Source organism: Daucus carota, chromosome 3, assembly GCF_001625215.2.
Source record: "Daucus carota subsp. sativus chromosome 3, DH1 v3.0, whole genome shotgun sequence".
In the NCBI taxonomy this organism is placed as follows: domain Eukaryota; kingdom Viridiplantae; phylum Streptophyta; class Magnoliopsida; order Apiales; family Apiaceae; genus Daucus; species Daucus carota.
Window position 1 is genome coordinate 9,992,879 of NC_030383.2, and position 20,200 is coordinate 10,013,078.

The 20,200-nt window shown below is 44.9% G+C and overlaps 2 protein-coding genes across 2 annotated transcripts; both read left to right on the forward strand.

Annotated features, from left to right (window-relative positions):
* The first annotated feature begins 1,305 nt into the window (after positions 1 to 1,305).
* Positions 1,306 to 5,270, forward strand: LOC135151282 (uncharacterized). The gene has a single exon (XM_064089157.1). It carries the CDS (start codon positions 1,459 to 1,461, stop codon positions 4,549 to 4,551), a length of 3,093 nt encoding a protein of 1,030 aa, XP_063945227.1. The 5' UTR covers positions 1,306 to 1,458; the 3' UTR covers positions 4,552 to 5,270.
* Positions 5,271 to 17,779: 12,509 nt separating this feature from the next.
* On the forward strand, positions 17,780 to 19,329 carry LOC108215374 (xyloglucan endotransglucosylase protein 6). The gene is made up of 4 exons (XM_017387865.2): positions 17,780 to 18,071; positions 18,157 to 18,257; positions 18,391 to 18,584; positions 18,751 to 19,329. The coding sequence occupies exons 1-4, from the start codon at positions 17,888 to 17,890 to the stop codon at positions 19,172 to 19,174; spliced, it is 903 nt and encodes a 300-aa protein (XP_017243354.1). The 5' UTR covers positions 17,780 to 17,887; the 3' UTR covers positions 19,175 to 19,329.
* The last annotated feature ends 871 nt before the right edge of the window (positions 19,330 to 20,200 follow it).

Consider the following 20,200-nt stretch of genomic DNA (forward strand, 5'->3'; position numbering starts at 1 on the left):
TATGACCTGGCGTCCCAAGCCGTCACGGAAGCGGAATCTCTGGCCGTGTTAAAACGGGCACGAGCACCTCCCGCTGGCAATCAGAAACACTACCCCCGTGAACGACACGCCCCGTACCAAAAACCCGTGGAACAAATGCAAGTTCAAACTACGCATGGACCTCCTGCCAACAAAAACAACAACATATCTGTAAAGGATCGTCTGGGACCCGCGATGGGTTCCCGCCCCGAGAAACGCCCTGAGCCTAATTGGACTAAGTTCAGCCTCACCCGGTCTGCCCTATTAAGAGACATTAAAAACAAGCCCTTTTACCAAGCACCGCCAGCCATGTGGACAAACCCGGAGGACCGGAACAAAGAACGCCACTGCGAATATCACGAGACACATGGGCACTCTACGGATAGCTGCCTCGCACTCAAACATTTCCTGGAACGACAAGCTAAAGCGGGAAACCTAAACCAATACCTCCCGCGTGATCTGCCACCACCACCACCACAGGACCATCGAGACGGTCGAAATGTGGTCAATCCCGTCTTCGGCGGCACCGTCACGCCCCCTGCCCCAGGCGGGCCTTCAGTGTATGCCATCGCACAGGGAGAGGTGCACAGCCCCATATACTTCACACATGCAGACTACGAGGGCATCAACCCGGATCACAACGAAGCCCTAGTCGTATCCCTGGTCATAGCAGAAAATGAGGTAAAAAGAATATTGGTGGATAACGGCTCCTCTGCGGACATCTGCTTCCAGCACACCTGGGATCGACTGCGCCTGAACAACGCGGTTCCCGAGCCCTGCCTGGAAGAGACACCTTTGTACGGTTTCGGACACAACGCCGTGCCTATAGCGGGAGTAGCCCATCTGCCAGTCACCTTCGGGTCACCCCCCCACCAAATCACCAAGACAATCAAATTTTACATCATCAACGCGGTCTCCTCATACAACATGATCCTAGGGAGACCAACCCTGAATGCGCTCAGAGCAATCCCATCGACCTCACACCTCAAAATGAAGTTTCCAACTCCCACAGGAATAGGCGAAATCAAAGGGGATTCTGAAACCTCAAAACGATGCTATGGAATAGCCTTAGCCCTAGCGGCCACCGAGCCCGGGAACATCAAGCGGGAAAACGCCGACAAACGAAAGCAGGAGAAGCGAAAGAAACACGCTGAAAACCTCCAAAGGAAGAACAAACGGCATCGAGAGGTGCAAGTCATAGAAACCCATGATCCCACGCGCGAAGAGCCCCCGCGCATGGACGCCGAACTCAAGAAATGCTTGTTACGGGATGAGTAGCCCGTGGCAAAACCCGCTGTGGCAACAGAACAAATTCAGCTCTCTCCCACCGACCCCACACGAAAAATCAGCATTGGGGCCGGTTTAGAGTCAGTGTTCAAGAAGGAACTCACAGATTTGCTGCGCGAATACGCAGACGTCTTTGCATGGAGCCCAAAAGACATGCCTGGCCTCGATGAATCCGTGGCCATGCACAAACTGAGTGTCGACCCCAAGAAGGCGCCAAAAAAGCAGAAGCGGCGCAACTTCGCACCTGACCGCCAAAAAGCAATCGACGCGGAAATAGATAAACTGTTGGACGCAGACTTGATCTGTGAAGTCTCATACCCGGATTGGGTGGCAAACGTTGTGCTCGTCAAAAAAGCTAACGGGAAATGGCGCATGTGCGTCGATTACACAGACCTTAACGCAGCGTGCCCTAAGGACCCATACCCGTTACCAAGCATAGACCAACTCATTGACGCAACGGCCGGGCACCTCATGCTCAGTTTCATGGACGCTTTCTCAGGGTACAACCAGATTAAGATGGCACCGGAAGACTGCGAGAAAACTGCTTTCATCACTCATAGAGGAGTATACTGCTACAAGGTCATGCCTTTCGGCCTCATCAACGCAGGCGCCACCTACCAACGCATGATGAATAAGATCTTCGCACCACAGTTGGGACGCAACATGGAAGTCTACGTCGATGACATGATCGTCAAATCTATGCTCCAAGAGACGCACTTGACCGACCTGCGAGAATGCTTCGCAAACCTCAGAAAGCACAACATGAAACTGAACCCCGACAAATGCACTTTCGCCTTGGGAGCGGGTAAATTCTTGGGTTTCCTGGTGAGCCAACGCGGGATCGAGGCCAACCCGGAGAAAATCCAAGCCGTCATTGACATGCAGCCCCCAAAAACCATCAAGGACGTTCAACGCCTCACTGGGCGCCTAGCAGCATTGCGACGCTTCATATCAAAGCTTGCGGAACGATGCCTCCCTTTCTTCGACACCCTCAAAGGAGCACTCAAAACCAAAAAACTCACATGGACAGAGGAGTGCCAAAAAGCCTTTGAAGACCTCAAGACGTACCTGGCGTCCGCGCCACTCTTGACGACCGCGTCCCCTAGCGAACCATTGTCACTATATCTGGCAGTTTCTGACAAAACGGTGGGCGCAGTGCTTATTAAGGAAGCAGAAGCGGTGCAAAGGCCCGTTTACTATGTCAGCCAAACATTAAAGGACGCAGAAACCCGCTACCCCAATACAGAGAAAACCGCCCTAGCCCTGGTCATGGCAAGCAGGAAGCTTCGTCACTATTTCCAAGGACGGGAGATACGAGTCATCACGAATCAACCCTTGCGCAAAATCCTCCACAAGCCTGAGCTGTCAGGACGACTTATTAATTGGGCGATCGAGCTCAGCCAATTCCACCTCACTTATATCCCGAGAACCGCGATCAAAGCACAGGCCCTGGAAGACTTCGTCGTGGAGTGTAACTTTGCTAAACCAGACGAGGAGGCACCGGACAACCAAAAACCCCTCCCGGTAGCGGAAGGGTGGAAGCTTTACGTGGACGGCTCCGCCACCAACACCAGATGCGGAGCCGGGGCAATACTCATTAGCCCGGATGGTTTTTGTATAAAACAAGCCCTTCAGCTCAACTTCAAAGCCACCAACAACCAGGCGGAGTATGAGGCCCTGCTTTCAGGTTTAGACCTCGCCCTAACTCTACAACTGCAAAATCTTACCATATACAGCGACTCCCAGCTGGTAGTTCGCCAAACAACGGGTGACTACGCGGTCAAGGATTCAACTCTAGCTCAATACCAACAACAAGTGCAGACCCGCTTGTCCACACTCAAAAGCTACCAGCTCCACCAAATAGACCGGGAAGACAACTCATTGGCTGACAGCCTATCCAAACTCCTAGAGGGAGAATACACGACCTCGGACGGTCCCGTCTACTTCCTATCTCTCCCGCATCCCTCAACAGAGGCCAAGGAACAGCTCAGCATCACGCTCAACGAGGACAACTGGATGACCCCCCTCGTCGCTTACCTCCGGAACGGAACTCTGCCAACCGAGCATAGCAAAGCCCGGCAGGTCAAGTCACACGCAGCCAAATTCTTCCTACAAGACGATGTTCTCTACCGTCGAAACTTCGACTCCCCCATTCTCAAATGCGTCGATGACGATGAAGCAACATACTGCATGCGGGAAGTTCACGAGGGCATATGCGGGGATCACATGGCGGGCAAGGCCCTTACACATAAAATCTTGCGCCAAGGATATTATTGGCCAACCATGGCAAAAGACTGCAAAGCCTTTGTCAGAGCATGCCACCAATGCCAGCTCTTCAGCAACGTCCCGCGCGCAGCCCCCGCAGTCCCAGTTTCAATACTCTCCCCTATCCCGTTCGCTGTGTGGGGAATCGACATTATGGGACCATTCCCCAAAGCCCGCGGGGAACTCCAATTTGTCATGGTGGCCATCGATTATATGACAAAATGGGCAGAAGCCAAAGCACTCCGGACCATCACCCAAGAAGACGCAATCCGGTTTGTCCGTAACCAGATAATCACCCGGTTCGGTATCCCCACAACTCTCATCTCTGACAACGGGACACAGTTCGTAGGAAAGAAATTTACCACCTTCCTCTCTGATCACGGGATCAAGCACAAAAAAGCATCAGTATGCCACCCGCAAAGCAACGGACAAGTCGAAGTCACAAATCGCATCATCCTTCGCGGACTAGAAAAAAGCCTCACAGAATCCAAGAAAAAATGGCCAGAACACCTACCCCAAGTCCTATGGTCCTACCGCACCACGCAGAAAACAAGCACAGGGGAAACACCATTTAAACTAGCATTCGGGGCAGAAGCACTGGCACCAGTGGAAATAGGATCACCGTCCTTCCGCATGCAAAATTTCAACATCAACGACAGCATTGAGGGAATGCGGACTAACTTAGAGTTACTGGACGAGGTCCGAGCAGACGCAGTCCAGAAAATGGAGCTTTACAAAGAAAAAACAAGGGACTTCTTCGGAAAGCGGGTCCGAATGCGGGCATTCCAGGTGGGAGACTTGGTCAACAGAGCAACCGAGGCATCAGACCCGCGCCACACGGGCAAGCTAATGCCCAAGTGGGAAGGTCCATATAAAATAGCACAAATCATCCGTCCCGGCTCTTACAAGCTATCCCACTTGGATGGCACGGAGGTCAACAATACTTGGCACGCAGAAAAACTCAAGAAATATTATCAGTAGCAGACATGTCCTAATGATTCATAGCATGTAAACGGGCATCCTTTTGGACTTATATATATTATCACGATGTTTTCCGTTAATTTGCATCCTGATGATTCATCCAACAAGAAGCACATAAAAAGCACAGTATATAAAGCACATCTCAACAAAAAGCACATAAAAGCACATTTGCGCACAAGACAAAAGGACAACTTATAATATATAATCCATAGCTTACAAAGATCAGCTGACGGCCGCCGCGGGAACAGCGCTACCCGGGTCAAGCCACACCAACGTGTACCAAGCATATTACAAACGCACACATACGGAAAATACAAACAACATTGGACCCCCGAAACATACAACGGGGGTACTTAGGAAATACAAACAACTAGCATGGCGGTAACGACATCTAAAATGCCTCATCCTCCTCGCTCGAGTCACTCGCGGAAAGCTCGTTGTGAATGAGCTGCAACTGCGCCCAAATCGCACCACGGCGTTTCACCTGGCGGGCACGAGCACGCTCCATCTTCTTGTGATAAGATTCATGCAGGTCTTTGTTCTTCTGCATCAACTCCTCAAGGGCACCTCGAGCACGAGTGCTGAGCGGCTCGTCAATCCACACTTCATAGTAACAATCACCCGCAACACAAGCCTCCATACGCCGCCCAGCATTCCGGCCACCCCAGATAGTCTTCATCACAACAGGACGATCACAGTAACAGCGAGAGCCTACAAGATTGGACATGATTAACACAATTTTTTGCAACACACAAGGATAAAACAGCAAAAGAGTGAAGGAGCATAATACCTTCATTTCGGGGGCAGGCTATTTATACTACTCCCACGCACGTGCCTGGCAGCCACCTGTCACAAAGCAAGCATATAACCTAGGGGGAAGGACGACCACCGCCATCCCTCCCCTAGACCAAATCCACACGCAACAACAAAAATATAGCAAGGCATGGCCGCGCATCCACAACCATGCCCTGACAACGGCAAGGCTCCAACCTGTAAATTCGAGCAAGCAACACAAAGCACAAGCACATACACGCAACTAAAAAGCAAAACAAAAGCATATTAAACGCAAGCCCAAATCCACACACAAGTCAACCGCCATGGTACGGCAAATTACAATCCCAAAAGAATAAGTTCAAATAGTCTAACCAGCCAAGTTCAAACGTAACTTAGAAAGCAACAGTTTAGAGACAAAGGAGTTAAATGGTGGGGGTCTCGGTCGAGTCATCAACAAGCTCTTCCTCTCCCTCCGGGGTGGCAACTTCGGTTCCGGGTTGCTTCTCTACATCAGCCATGACCGTGTCCGGGTTCTCCCTTTCCTCAGCTGCGGAGCGGGAAACCTCTGTCTCCTCCGCCGCGGGATTCTCATCCACGGTTTCCAAAGCTTTTGGACTCTTTGTCCCAGCACTACCTCCAGAGCTACCACCCGCGCTCTCAAGCTCTTTCACCCGGTCGGCAAGCTTCTTGTTCTTCTTCTTCCTTTTGTGTGCCTTAGACTTTGCCTTCTTCAAGGAGGATGCCAGATCTGCTACCCGCTTTTCCAAAGCGTCAACACCGGAAGAAGAACCACCCGCGCCCGCCACTAAGCTCAAATACTCTGCACTTTCTTTCACAGAAGAGACTCCCTCCTCAAAAGCTTTGGCCAAGGCAGCCCGATATTCAACACTAGCCTGATATTTCCGGATGGCCATCTCCTCAGTGGGTCGCGACGCAACCATAGCTTCAGCTTCTTCGGCACGCTTACGCAGCTCGGTGAAAGTCCGCTCCGCGGCCGCCTCCTTCCCCTCCCAAAACAGCCTTTGAGTCTCCAACTCCTTATCCACAAGGCCCCTTCGATCCGAAAGCACCTGCCAGTCAGCTTTAAGAGTCTCCATTTCTTGGGCAAGTGCTTTCTTCTGATCCTCGACTGCATGAAAGTTCTCCACCAAGGTCTTCTTTTGACCTTCCAGATCAGCAACCTGCTTCCGCAGTGCGATGTTGTCCTGGCGGAACATTTCTCCTCGGGTGCTTAACGCCAGGTCATACCCTCGAGCCTGCAACAACCATCAGAAAACATATCACAACCCACATACACAAAATTAAAACGCTAAGTGCAAAAGCAACTGCACAACACATACCTTCCTGTGATGGAGCTCGGAACGACGCACCAGCTTTTTCCATCCCAACCCATCCAACTTCTCAAAATCATCTTCAGTAAGGCCAACCTGTCCTGGTGGCCCGGCTCCAAACAAATTGCCTCGTCCCACACGACGGGCGTCCACAGGTCCCAACTCATCTTCGGTCCCGGACGCATCCCCAGCACTGACACCCGCCATCAAATCCACATTGCCGCGGCGCTTCACGTGACGACCAATCTGGGCACTCAAGGTCAACTTCCGACCACTGCCAGCACTGCGAGCCCGCTTTCTCCGCCTGGGAACCTCGGGAGTCCGTCCCTCTGTTGTCGGGTTCTCCAGCATCAATACAGTCGACGACCCGCCGACCTCAACACCTTCTTTCTCACCAACTGCACGGGACGATCCCGCCTCCGCAACTTTCCCGCCAGTCTGTACACTGACCTCAGTTTCACCCTCCCCGCCAAGACCATCATCAAACTCGCCCGCGGTGGTATGACCGCCACCTTCTCTTTCCTCGCTGTCCGCAATCTCATGGATTTCAGGACTCCTCTCAACGTCCTCCTCATCATCATCTGCATCCCCAAACACATCTTGGTTTTCCACCTCCTCACTTGGCACGTTTTCTTCCTGCTCAGTCGCGGGTTCCGGTTCATCCCTCAAAAGCAGCACGCGGCCTCGGGAAGCCGTCCCCGAAGTAGAGGCACCAATGGCCGTTCCCGCAGGTTGCACCACCGCCCCCCGTATCGCCCGGGCAGCCGCGCGTCCCGCTCGGCCTTGAGCCGGCGTACGCCGCCTTGCCTGCGACCGCCCTTCACCTTCACCCCGGGCAGCACCCCTATACCTGGGGGGATTTCGGTTCAGCAGGCCCGTGAGCAATTTTATCTCTTCTTCATCAGTCATGCCCTCCAAGGGCGGCAACTCCGTCAATCGCGGGTCCAGGACTGCAAATTCAAGCAACATATCACAACACTATAAAGCCAAAAACCCACCAAACACAAAGCAAACTCACCCAACACTTAGTAAAGTAAACACTTACGCAGGTATAGTTGCAGCCTCCCGTTCTCAAAGAATGCACTCTTGGTCCAGGTGCTCCCCAACGCCTTTGTAATACCGACCAGTATCTCCACGTCAACCGCGGACAATTGATCCCGCGGCGCGCGATAACTCTTCTCTACTTTCCGGGCCATATTAGGCATCCACGCCAGCTCGCCACCCGCCACCACCAGAAACTCATACTGCCAGTCCGTCATGCTATTCGGAAAATCAAAGGGCATATAGTCCACAAGCTCTCTGCCAATCACGCTGCTCTTATTGGCAAAAGGCAACTCCACAAACGGCTTGGCCGTGCTCGTCTTGATGTTAAACAGGTGAAAGAATGCCTTAAAGGTAGGCTGCTTCCCCAGAGCGGTGCAACTCGCTATAAACCAGTTAATAGCCCGGATCGCGTTGGGCGTGATCTGCGAGATAGAGCACTTCAAATGCACGCAGACAAGGTCCCACATGAAGCGATGCATCGGGAACCTCAAGCCCGCCTTCAGCTGTTCGAGGGTCACGCATATGGACCCGCCAGCACCACGATGATGCAACCTCTCCTCTTCCCGGGCAGGCCTCCAGCTATAGTCACTCCCAAACCTAAACAGCTTTGCCATGTATGGCCCATACTCCGCCACATTGAACGTACTCCTCCTCTGGAGATGATCACAGCCTGCCAGTTCTTGCTCCACCTTGGCATTGTTTATCTCCACTGGGCGTATCTTGAAGGTCCGGTAGAAACTACTCTGATCCTCAAAGAACCTGTAATGCAGGTCTTTCGGCGGGAGTGGAATGGTGAACCGCGGAAAATCCCGCCATCGACCAGACAAACTAATCAGCGGTTTTGCCTCTCGCGTCACGGGATCAAAACAATCTTCCCCAGGCATGGCAGCCATTTCTTCTTCAGTACCCGGATGAATAGCTTCCAGACGCACCTCTTCAACCACAGCAGTCATCAATTACCTGCAAGATGGCCACACAGAGAACAGCCCGTTACATACATCGTCTCCATCCCGTCAACATTAGAGGCATACAAATCAAAGACAAAAACATGTTTCACAACACAACCCCTTTTCGTTACCCGCGACCCCCATACAAACATATTATCAAACACCTACAGTACAAACACGTGCAACCGCCGCATATTACAAACCTTAAAGCTTCAACCTAACCCTAATGGTGCACAACCCGAGACGACAATCCCGAGGTCGCTACACCACCCTCAAACCGCAAACGCCACCGTAAAGACGGCAGCCATGGCGACAAAAGCTTCACTACTACCATCACAAATCAAAGACGAAAGCACAAACATACAGGCATTTCAAAATAACCAAAAGACAAGCCCTAAAACACCGATCTACCCACACTACGGCGCAACAACGCGATTACGACACTTATATACGCCGACGAGCAACCAAATACACAAAATACAGTAAGAGCGGCAGCAACCACGATGAACAAAGCAGTCTAAAAACATCAGCAAACTACGACTCAGCAACAACATCAAGAGAAAAGACAAGCATAAACTTAAAGGATCGCCGGCGACGCTTACTTGTTAACGGAAACGACAAAGAGAAAGGTTGCACTTTACTCCCCTGAACGATCTCTCGCAACTTACAGGTAAAAAAGCGGAGCACTTCGAAAAAACTAAAGCTTCAGACAAATATACTCAGAACTGGTTTTTAAGACATACATATATACTCCCACAATTACCAAGAGATGCATTAACTGCATGGCCACGTGTGCACACACGATTGGCTCAGAAACTGCACCATCACACCCACCTCTCCTCAAAAGCCGCATAAACCGTACTTCATCCCCAAAAAACCCCCAACTTTGAAAACCGGTGTCTCTTCGATTACCCATGTACACAAATACATATACGCCACTCTACTTATCAAATCTCACCCACAACATTCTCGCATTCAATTTTATTCCCCATTTATTACCCACTTTATTACCAGTCATAAATTGGTCGAAGACAAAAAACATAAATACAAGCAAACCAAAAGCCAGCGGGAAAGCAGAACACTTCACATATATATATTAAGATTCTTTTTTCATACAAGCCAAAGCGGACTCAGTCCGCGACAAGGAAGCCCTATTCTACAGCTGAGCCTCCAAGTCCGCAATGCGGGCTTGGACATCCTCTAGCCTCTCTTGCAACTCGTCCCTCTCTTCCCGGGCCGCAGCCAGCCTCTCCGCCACCGTAGCCTCCGGCGCGGGTTCCGGACGGTCAATGGGTACATACCACCGCCCATTGATCTGCACCGCCGATCGCCCGCGTCCCGGGACCAACATCCTCTCATACACCTCCTCAAGGAGGTCGTCGTAGGGCAGGCCGTCCTCCAGCATATCAGCCAACCTCCTAGCAAACGGATCGGTCGGCAAATCATTGAACAAGGTCAAAAGTTCGACCCTTCTCATCCAACGCATCTGCGTCCTGTAACTACCACTGGATACATCACTGCCATTACTCACAGACGCCGAAGAATTATCAGACATTTTTTACAGAACTTTCACAGGAAAAAGAACGATTTGACGATTAGAAGAGAAGAAAGAAGATGAACGCACAGATGAAGTGCACAAATGAACTTCTCTAGCCTTTATATAGCCACAGCCACAGCCCCGCAATAAAAGCAGATGGTGTTCCCAAAGCGTTCAAACTTCCCACAGGCGTTTCCTAGGTCAAATATAACTCAACCGCACCTGGAAAACCAGCGGTCAACAGTCTCCTCAGTGAATGTCTGTGCAGTGCATTTAATGCACGCGGACACCCACACCCCTAACGGTCACCCGAGTCAACTACCCACGACCATACCACTGCCACTCCTAGTGCCATCCCGCCAGCTAACTTCCCTCATTATTGGCCGCGTCCAATACTTGAGGGGCACATTTTCATTTTTTACTCAAATTTTTACAATTTCCCTCATTATTGGCCGCGTCCAATACTTGGGGGGCACATTTTCATTTTACTTCAAAATTTTTTCAACTTCCCTCATTATTGGCCGCGTCCAATACTTGGGGGGCACATTTTCATTTTACCTCAAAGTTTTTTTCAACTTCCCTCATTATTGGCCGCGTCCAATACTTGGGGGGCACATTTTCATTTTTTACTCAAATTTTTTCAATTTCCCTCATTATTGGCCGCGTCCAATACTTGGGGGGCACATTTTCGTTTTTTACTCAAAGTTCTTTTCAACTTCCCTCATTATTGGCCGCGTCCAATACTTGGGGGTAGGGGTGTGCACGGATCGGTTCGGTTCGGTTTCTACCTAAAACCGTTACCGAACCGTGTATTTCGGTTCGGTTCGGTTTTTAGGTAAAAACCGTAACCGAACCGTTTCAAACGGTTTTTTTCGGTTCGGTTAACCGTTGGTCGGTTTCGGTTTTTCCCGGTTTTTATATGATTATAAACTAGTATACAAATTTAATATTATTATTAATTCTAGAAAAATATTTATATACTTATAATATCAATTTCTCTTACTAAACTATATAATTAATATATTGTAGAACACATATATATATATATATAATATGTTATATATAATAATATATAATAAATGTTATATTTTTATTAATATATTATATAAACGGTTCGGTTTTTCGGTTCGGTTTTAAGGGTAAAACCGTAACCGTTACCAAACCGTTATGTCGGTTCGGTTCGGTTACGGTTTTTTTCGGTTTTTGTCGGTTACGGTTTTTTTCGGTTTGGTTTTTCGGTTTTTCGGCTCGGTTTCGGTTTTTCGGTTTCTTTTGCTCACCCCTACTTGGGGGGCACATTTTCATTTTTTACTCAAATTTTTACAATTTCCCTCATTATTGGCCGCGTCCAATACTTGGGGGGCACATTTTCATTTTACTTCAAAATTTTTTCAACTTCCCTCATTATTGGCCGCGTCCAATACTTGGGGGGCACATTTTCATTTTACCTCAAAGTTTTTTTCAACTTCCCTCATTATTGGCCGCGTCCAATACTTGGGGGGCACATTTTCATTTTTTACTCAAATTTTTTCAATTTCCCTCATTATTGGCCGCGTCCAATACTTGGGGGGCACATTTTCGTTTTTTACTCAAAGTTCTTTTCAACTTCCCTCATTATTGGCCGCGTCCAATACTTGGGGGGCACATTTTCATTTTACTTCAAATTTTTACAATGCACATTTTCATTTTTTACTCAAATTTTTTCAATTTCCCTCATTATTGGCCGCGTCCAATACTTGGGGGGCACATTTTCGTTTTTTACTCAAAGTTCTTTTCAACTTCCCTCATTATTGGCCGCGTCCAATACTTGGGGGGCACATTTTCATTTTACTTCAAATTTTTACAATTTCCCTCATTATTGGCCGCGTCCAATACTTGGGGGGCACATTTTCGTTTTTTACTCAAAGTTCTTTTCAACTTCCCTCATTATTGGCCGCGTCCAATACTTGGGGGGCACATTTTCATTTTACTTCAAATTTTTTCAACTTCCCTCATTATTGGCCGCGTCCAATACTTGGGGGGCACATTTTCATTTTTTACTCAAATTTTTTCAATTTCCCTCATTATTGGCCGCGCCCAATATTTGGGGGGCACAACCCTCATTTTTACTACGTGTTCTGTTCGCTTCAAAACTTTATCGCAGGAACTAAACTCAAAACACAGAGGCAACACAAGGCAATAAAGCGAATAAACGATTTCACATTAAGGCAGAAATAAAATTACAATCAGACACGGGCTACTCCCGCATCGAAACTACCTAAGGAAGCTGAGCCCTCAGCTCCGCAATCCGCTCATCTACAGCTTCCAGTCTGGTAAGCAGGCCTTCCCTCTCCACCTCCGCGTCCCGCAACCGCTCCCGCACCGTAACACCAGGAGGGATCGGCGGGTTGTCAATCGGCACCATCAAACGCCCATCCACCTCCTCCGCGTCCCGGGCACGACCCGGTAGCAGAAGCTCATGGTAAACAATCTCCAGAGCAGACTCATAGGACTGCTCCTCGTCCTCCAGAGCCTCCGCGATTCTCACCGTGATAAGCTCGGCCGGCAACCGGCGAATCCGGTTGATCAGATCCTGTCGCCGGCGCCACTCGCTCGACCGTCCATAGTACAGGTTAGAACTAGCTGCAGAGCTGTCGGAAGACATATCACCTGCACAAAACAAACCAAGACAAGACGACCGGTTAAAAGTTCCGATCAGACAACAAAACAAGAAAATCGATGATCACTACGCCGGAAAAGCCTAGACTCAAACACTCACCAATATTGCAGAGACAAGCTTTTACAAAGATAAGCGATGAACTGAGCACTTTTCACCAAGACGAAAACCCCATTTATATAGACAGCACCCCAGCCCTTTGAACTTCAGCCGTTACTTCCCTAGGCAGTTGAAGCGCCAAAAAATACACATCCATCACCCCCGTCAAAAGCCTCATACATATATCTGTGCCAGTAATTAATTGGCACAGATATCCGCACAAAATACCATCAGTCAAATTAACCTTGCATGCAGTTACAGCATCAACCACTCACAATAAGCCACGTGGAAAAACCGTACACTCCCCCTACGGAACGACAAGACCAGGCGGCAAAAAGCTTCACACCTTTTGAAAATTTTGAAATCCCTGTCCCAGCAAACACAAACCGGGTAAATCGAAGCCCCTAGCCTGCCACATCAATCCAACCACTCAAAAATACACACTTGCACAAATACAACCCGGGATGGCACCTTTGCGGGAGGGATTTTACTTACCCCTCCCACCCGCTAAAGCAGATGGAAGGCGTAGGGGGGCAATGATAAGGTACCACGCTACAGTGACCGCCAACAGTACCCGCCCCAGCTACAGGGTCTGAAGACCCCCAAAGTCAGACCTCATCATTACTAAGTACAAGGCAAACAGGGTAACAAGCATGCACCAATCCCAAAAGGACAGAAAAAGGACAATAGGTGCACCAAAGCAGCCACCCATGCTGGGGAGTGGCTATAGACCCATACCCGCCACTGTAGCAACAGTGGCGGCCAAGGGCCTATATAAGGAACTCCCCAGCCAAAAGGGAGGGTAAGTGCAAATTTCCCCCCAAAACTCTCTCTAAAAGCATCTCTCGCCATACATTTAGAGTGAAAACTCTCTGATTTCCCTTACTTGTCAAGCATATTCAAATCACTGATTATCACGCCGGAGGCGCCTCACGGGATGTCACCCCCCGTGTAGCGTTGTTTTGCAGGTTAGGTCTTGCCTAAAGCTTCCCGGAACAGTGCATTGGAACCCTAGACGAGATTTGGAGTTATCATCTTATATTTGAAATATAATATTTTATTAGTATATTTATTATAAAAGAGATAAAAAAAGAGGGGAAGATTAGAAATGAAGAAGAGTTGGAGACGGAAATAAAGGCGGAACAAATAAAAGTTTGCTTTGAACAAAAGATTCATTTTTCTCTTATTTGAAATTTTTTTCAGGACAGAACGACTGAGTGGGTGTTTTCAATTCAACCTCTATTTTTAAACACAAGAATGTATTCTAGACAAGGGAGATGTTCGAAGAAGCTTACTTGTAACTTGTAAGTGGTGCACCAGCAAGCTATGCCTGTCAGCTGGTGAATAGTACTAGCGTAGACCAATGTCTACACACGAAATCGATTTAATTTTTTGCCAACAGTAATAATTTTGGTCACAGTTTTTCACTCGCTGTCCGAACAAGCACCGCTAGTTAGGAGACCAATGAATGAGCTTAATTCAAATATGAGCATGTGCCGCTTGGGTTATGAGATTGTTTAATTCGAGTTCCACTTTTTAAATCTGAAAAAATAATTATATATCTTCTTTTTCTTTCATATTGAAATATTTTAAGTTTAAATTTACAGTCTAATAAATGATTCTTTGAATCGTTCATAAATTTTACTCACATAAATTTTTAGTAATTATATATGGTTTTTTAGCACATTTTTTAGGAAATTTTTAAAGTACAATTTTATAATAATTTTTTTAATTTTTTTTAAATTAAAAATTTGATGTTTAATTTTCTATTAAAAAATATTATTAAATTATATTTTACAAAAATCACAAAACACGTGTAAATAATAAATATATGCACTCCAATGAGACGGAGTGAGTACTTTAAATAGTTGGAGTAAAAAGTTACTCCCTCCACCCCTCAATTGTTTACACCGGAGACGGGTCTCTTCAATTGTTTACACCGGGGGCGGGGTGAGGGCTCGTCACGCATTTTAATACTCTCATAAAATATAGTTTAATAAAATATTTTGAACTTTCTTTTATTTTGAATAAAATTTATTATATAAACTTTTGTACAAAAAAAAAATTTTTTAAAAAAATTATGAAACTATGTTTTATATGCGCCTTAAAATACGTGTCAATCAATAAAAAAAGTGTAAAAAAATGAGAAGAACACGGGGAGTATGTAAAAACAATTTAAGGATAAAAATCCTCATATAAACGGTTCATGTGATGAATGATCATTTTTAAAATTTAACCGAAAACACTGGCTAAAAACAATTGACTTAAGAGTAAGTTTAAAAGTATCCTACTTCAAGTCCCAAATATAATATAAAATATCATGTCCTAATAATTTAGGACATACATTAGTAATTTGAACTCCAACAATGTTCCTTATTCTCACAATATGTCTAATATTTTATTATTAAAAACTCTCCTTCATTATTAAAGCATAATATAAAAATAGAGAGAGAAATAGAGTATTATGAGAATAGTAAAATACTTATAGAATAGGGTAAGGAGAGATGTGCCCAAAAATAGAGTTTGAAAAGGTTGTCTTAATGATATAAGGCATCAGAGCAAGCCCAAGAGTGCCTCAAATTGATGTCCCAAATCAAAATTTAAGGCATTTGAAGCAAATAAGTGCTCCAACAATGTACTAGTGGTGCCTTAAAACACTAGGACATCTCTCAAATGCCTTATTTTTTAGGCACAAGTAGGCATGCCCTAAATCATTTCGACCAATAAAAAAATTAGTTTTCTCTCATCTAAACACATCTCTCTCCTCTCTCCTTTTCATTTCCCTACAGCAATAATTTAAATATATTATTATTTTAATAATAAGGCACGATAATAAGGCATATTGTTGGAGTTGATATATTAAAATGATGTCCCAAATCACTTGAATACTATTTTTTTTTTATATTTATAAGACAATTGTTAGGATATTGTTGGACCTGCTCTCATTAGGACATCATTGGATCGAGTTTTTTCATCAATTGTTTTAAATTACTCCCTCCGTCCCTTTTTATCTGTCCATTTTGGAGAAAAAAACACATACCAAGGAATAATTGATTGTATAAACTTTTTCATTAAATACCTCTAATTAATATCTTGAAAATGGTGGAATACCCCTACTTTATGTCTTGAAAACATGAATTCAACCAAGTTTTAAATAAGTCAAGCCTTGAAAATTGAAATTATGGAGATATATTTGAAAAACTATCATTAAATTAGTTTTGAAAGTATAAATGGACAAATAAATAGGGACAAATTTTTACTTCCAAAGTGGACAGATAAATAGGGACGGAGGGAGTATGACTTAGCACATGGATATGGCATCTTTTGGACTTGCTCTAAATAACTTGCCCCAGCTTCATAAAAATCCAGCTGCCAGCTTCATAAAAATCCAGCTGCACGACGGGCACGCCAATCGAAGTTGAGAGATAGTACGCCATGTCTTTCATGAGTTCTGATCATTTCCAGTCTAAAATACAAAGATGCGGGGCCAGTCTTGTACTCATCCAGCCTGGCACTCTCCATCACCAAAGCCACTTTAAATGACACACTCACCAATCATACTCGCTATAGTTTGGATTCTTAGATTAATTTTTCACTTGAAATTATCTCAGCTTAATTTTTAGTTCACGGTAAAAGTTTACTATTGCACTGGTGAGCGTGTCAAACTTAAGTGGCGAGTAGATGAACTATTTAAACGCACAAGTCTCATCACAAAAATCCAGTATAATGAGGCCGTTTGGGTTAACTTAAAAGAAATGACTTCTTGCTTATAGTAAAGAAGTGGAGTAGAAATGAGAAGTAAAGAAGTTAATAAAGTGTTTGGAAAAGAAGTAGAAGTTGTGAGAGAGAAGCTAGTATTCTCAGCTTTTTAAAAGTGATTCTACTTCTTTACACAAACGGGTCAAGAGAAGCAGAAGTTGCTTCTCTTAACCACACAGTCCCAATATGTTTGTATATGGCAAGCAGTGATGGGCATCATATTATTGTAGCGTGTTGTTATTGGTACGTACCGCTACTCCGCTAGACATTTCTGCTCACGCTTTAAAACACAGTGACGAGTCGTACTCAGTGTTTGTCGACCTACTCAAGTACCAGCTCACTGCCAACCCACCCAACAGCTATCTATATCCAATTTCAAATTCCTGTACTGAAAAAAAATCGGAAATCGGTTATCCTCTATTCTCGATTTTATTTAATCAGTCATTTTTGGAATTTCAGTTAAAATTTTGAATTAGATTAAATAAAATATTTAGATATATACATTAGAAATTGAATTTCGATTTGATTAACTTTTAAATGATTACTAAAAGCAGTTTAGACGAAATTTATTTGGACAACTTCTAAGTTGATTACTCCATCCGTCTCATTCAATTATATATGTTGCTTTTTGACACGTATTTTAAAACTCTTTTAAAGTATAACTCCATAATATATTTTATACGCTCTTTTTGACACGTTTTTTAAAATTCTTTTAAAATATAGCTACATAATATATTTTAAATTATATTTTTCATGAATAAAAATTTAATGTTTAAACTTATACAATTCACTACTGGGACGGAGGGAGTGACTTATTACTCCAGTAACTTCTCATAACAAAAAAAAAACTATTAATTAGTTTTTAGTTTTAAGCGAATGATTCATTTAAAATTATAAGGTCTTGAGTCATTATATATGAGTTAAAACTTTCAACTTTTTTCCATTTTAAATAATTTTTATGTGAAACTTATTTATTTTTTTAAAATTAAGTTAACTCCTACTAAAATACAAGAGAGCTAATGTCCGAGGTGGCGAGTCCTAAATGACGTGTATGAATCTATCTATAAAAGCCACTCAGCAGCGAAGAGTCTACTTGCTCACTTCCATCTCTTTCTGTGTCTGTATCCACAGATAACACATACTACAAATTTTGGACATCTCCCTCAACAAAAACACAAACTCATCAACCATGGGTCCTGCTTCTTCTTTGTCAACTAGGCGTCTGGTGTTGTTTGGGATCATGATTGGCCTGATGATGCTAGTCACTTCAGTCAGCTCCAGGAACTTTGATCAGCTATTTCAGGCTCGTTGGGCTCTCGACCATTTCGCTTATCAAGGCGATACAGTCAAAATGAAGCTCGATAACTTTTCCGGTAATTAACACTTTTTTATGTAGTAAATTAAGCTGGTATAATTATGCACGAGGAGTATGATTTAAATTTAGTTACTTATTTACAGGGGCTGGATTTTCATCAAAAAGCAAGTACATGTTTGGAAAAGTTACCGTGCAGATAAAGCTTGTTGAGGGTGACTCTGCTGGAACTGTCACTGCTTTTTATGTATGTAGTAAATATTTTACCAGAGCTATATTTATCTTAGTATTATTTAACGAGCACGTGCTAACAATCATTTTTTAGTTAGGTAATTATTATCGTAAATCTTTGTACTAATGATGTGTGATTAACTGAACAGATGTCATCAGATGGTCCAAAGCATCATGAGTTCGATTTCGAGTTTCTTGGAAATACTACTGGAGAGCCGTACCTAGTCCAGACCAATGTTTATGTGAACGGTGTGGGCAACAGGGAACAAAGATTGAATCTTTGGTTCGACCCTTCTAAAGATTTTCACTCCTATTCTATCCTCTGGAACCAGCGCCAAGTTGTGTAAGCTCATCTCCCCTGCATCTCTTTGCATTGTATAGCAGAACCCGTCTAAAATGATATCCTCGGAACCGCAAAAATTATCATATCATATTAGAGGAATTTATATAAAATTATATTGATATCGATCGTTACACAAGAGTATTTATTATTATGTTGTGATTTTCAGCTTTCTGGTGGATGATACGCCTATTCGAGTTCACTCCAACTTAGAGCACAAGGGGCTCCCATTCCCCAAGGACCAAGCCATGGGCGTGTATAGCTCGATATGGAACGCTGATGACTGGGCCACTCAGGGTGGCAGGGTCAAAACCGACTGGAGCCACGCACCTTTCGTGGCTTCTTACAGAGGCTTCGAAATTGATGGGTGCGAGTGCCCTGCCTCAGTGGCTGCAACAGAAATTTCACGAAGGTGCAGCAGTAGTGCTGAGAAGCGGTTCTGGTGGGACGAGCCTAGATTGTCTGAGTTGAACTTGCATCAAAGCCATCAGCTCACGTGGGTGCGAGCGCACCACATGATCTACGACTACTGCTCGGACACCGCGAGGTTCCCGGTCGCTCCCGTGGAATGCCAGCACCACGGCCGCAAGTGATCGGTGTTGAAATGTGTGGTGCCTGATAGGAGTTCGATCAAGATGTAAAAAACATAAACTACTTGAAGTCTGCGGACAATCGAACTCCATGTTAATTAGTCGTTTGCACAATGTAAAATATGTGTAATGTTTATATTAATCTAAGATCTGCTGTAGTTCCTTTTCTTCGTCAATTAATTATTGCTAGATGGTTAGTAGCGTCTTTATCACTCATAAAATAAGTCACAACAAAAAAAATGTTAAAAGAGAAGAATTGAGGATCATTGATAGGCCCGTGGGTGGATTAGAGGTTTTTGTGCATATCTGTTGCGATATTTAGCTTACGTTTTGCTCTCGAGTTTTTAACGAAAGAAGCTTCTTATGCCACCCCACTGTAAGGGGATACTCTCTCTTTCCAGTCAATTCTATACGTATTTTTTACTGCTCGACATGTATTTTAATATTTTTATAAAAGAGTTTCTATTTTTCAATGTGTACAACTCGGGGGACGAAGGGAGTATATGATTGTGTGTTTCTAAAGTCTAAACGTCAGCGGATATGTAGACAAATTAAGGAGATGAGCTTGAACTGTTCCAATAATGAACCAAAGTTGGTGAGAAGTTTAATTGAGTTCACGGGTGAGGGCCACATTTTGAATTCTGTCTACAAGTGACCACAGATGGGCAGATGAAGGAGATAAACTTGCATTCTTTTTTAAATGCAAGCAGAATGATTTATCGTAGAGGGCCCCTAACCCTACGAGAATGCGAAAACGTGACCTTAACCTTGTCACCGTAGATAGATATTTGCCAAAAAGGCTCCTCCCGAATCTTGATATTATGAGTCTGGGACTAATATAAAGGGGTTTTTAGAGTGACAAGAATGTTATGCAATTACAAGGGATAAAGTTATAAGTTGTCTCATGTCGGTTTCGTGAGATGTCCAAAAACAAAAGCACTCAGTCCGAAGAAAAAAAATATCATACTACTTGGGACTTACTTAGCAGACCCAACAGATAAGGCAGAACTTGAATCACCATAGCTTCGC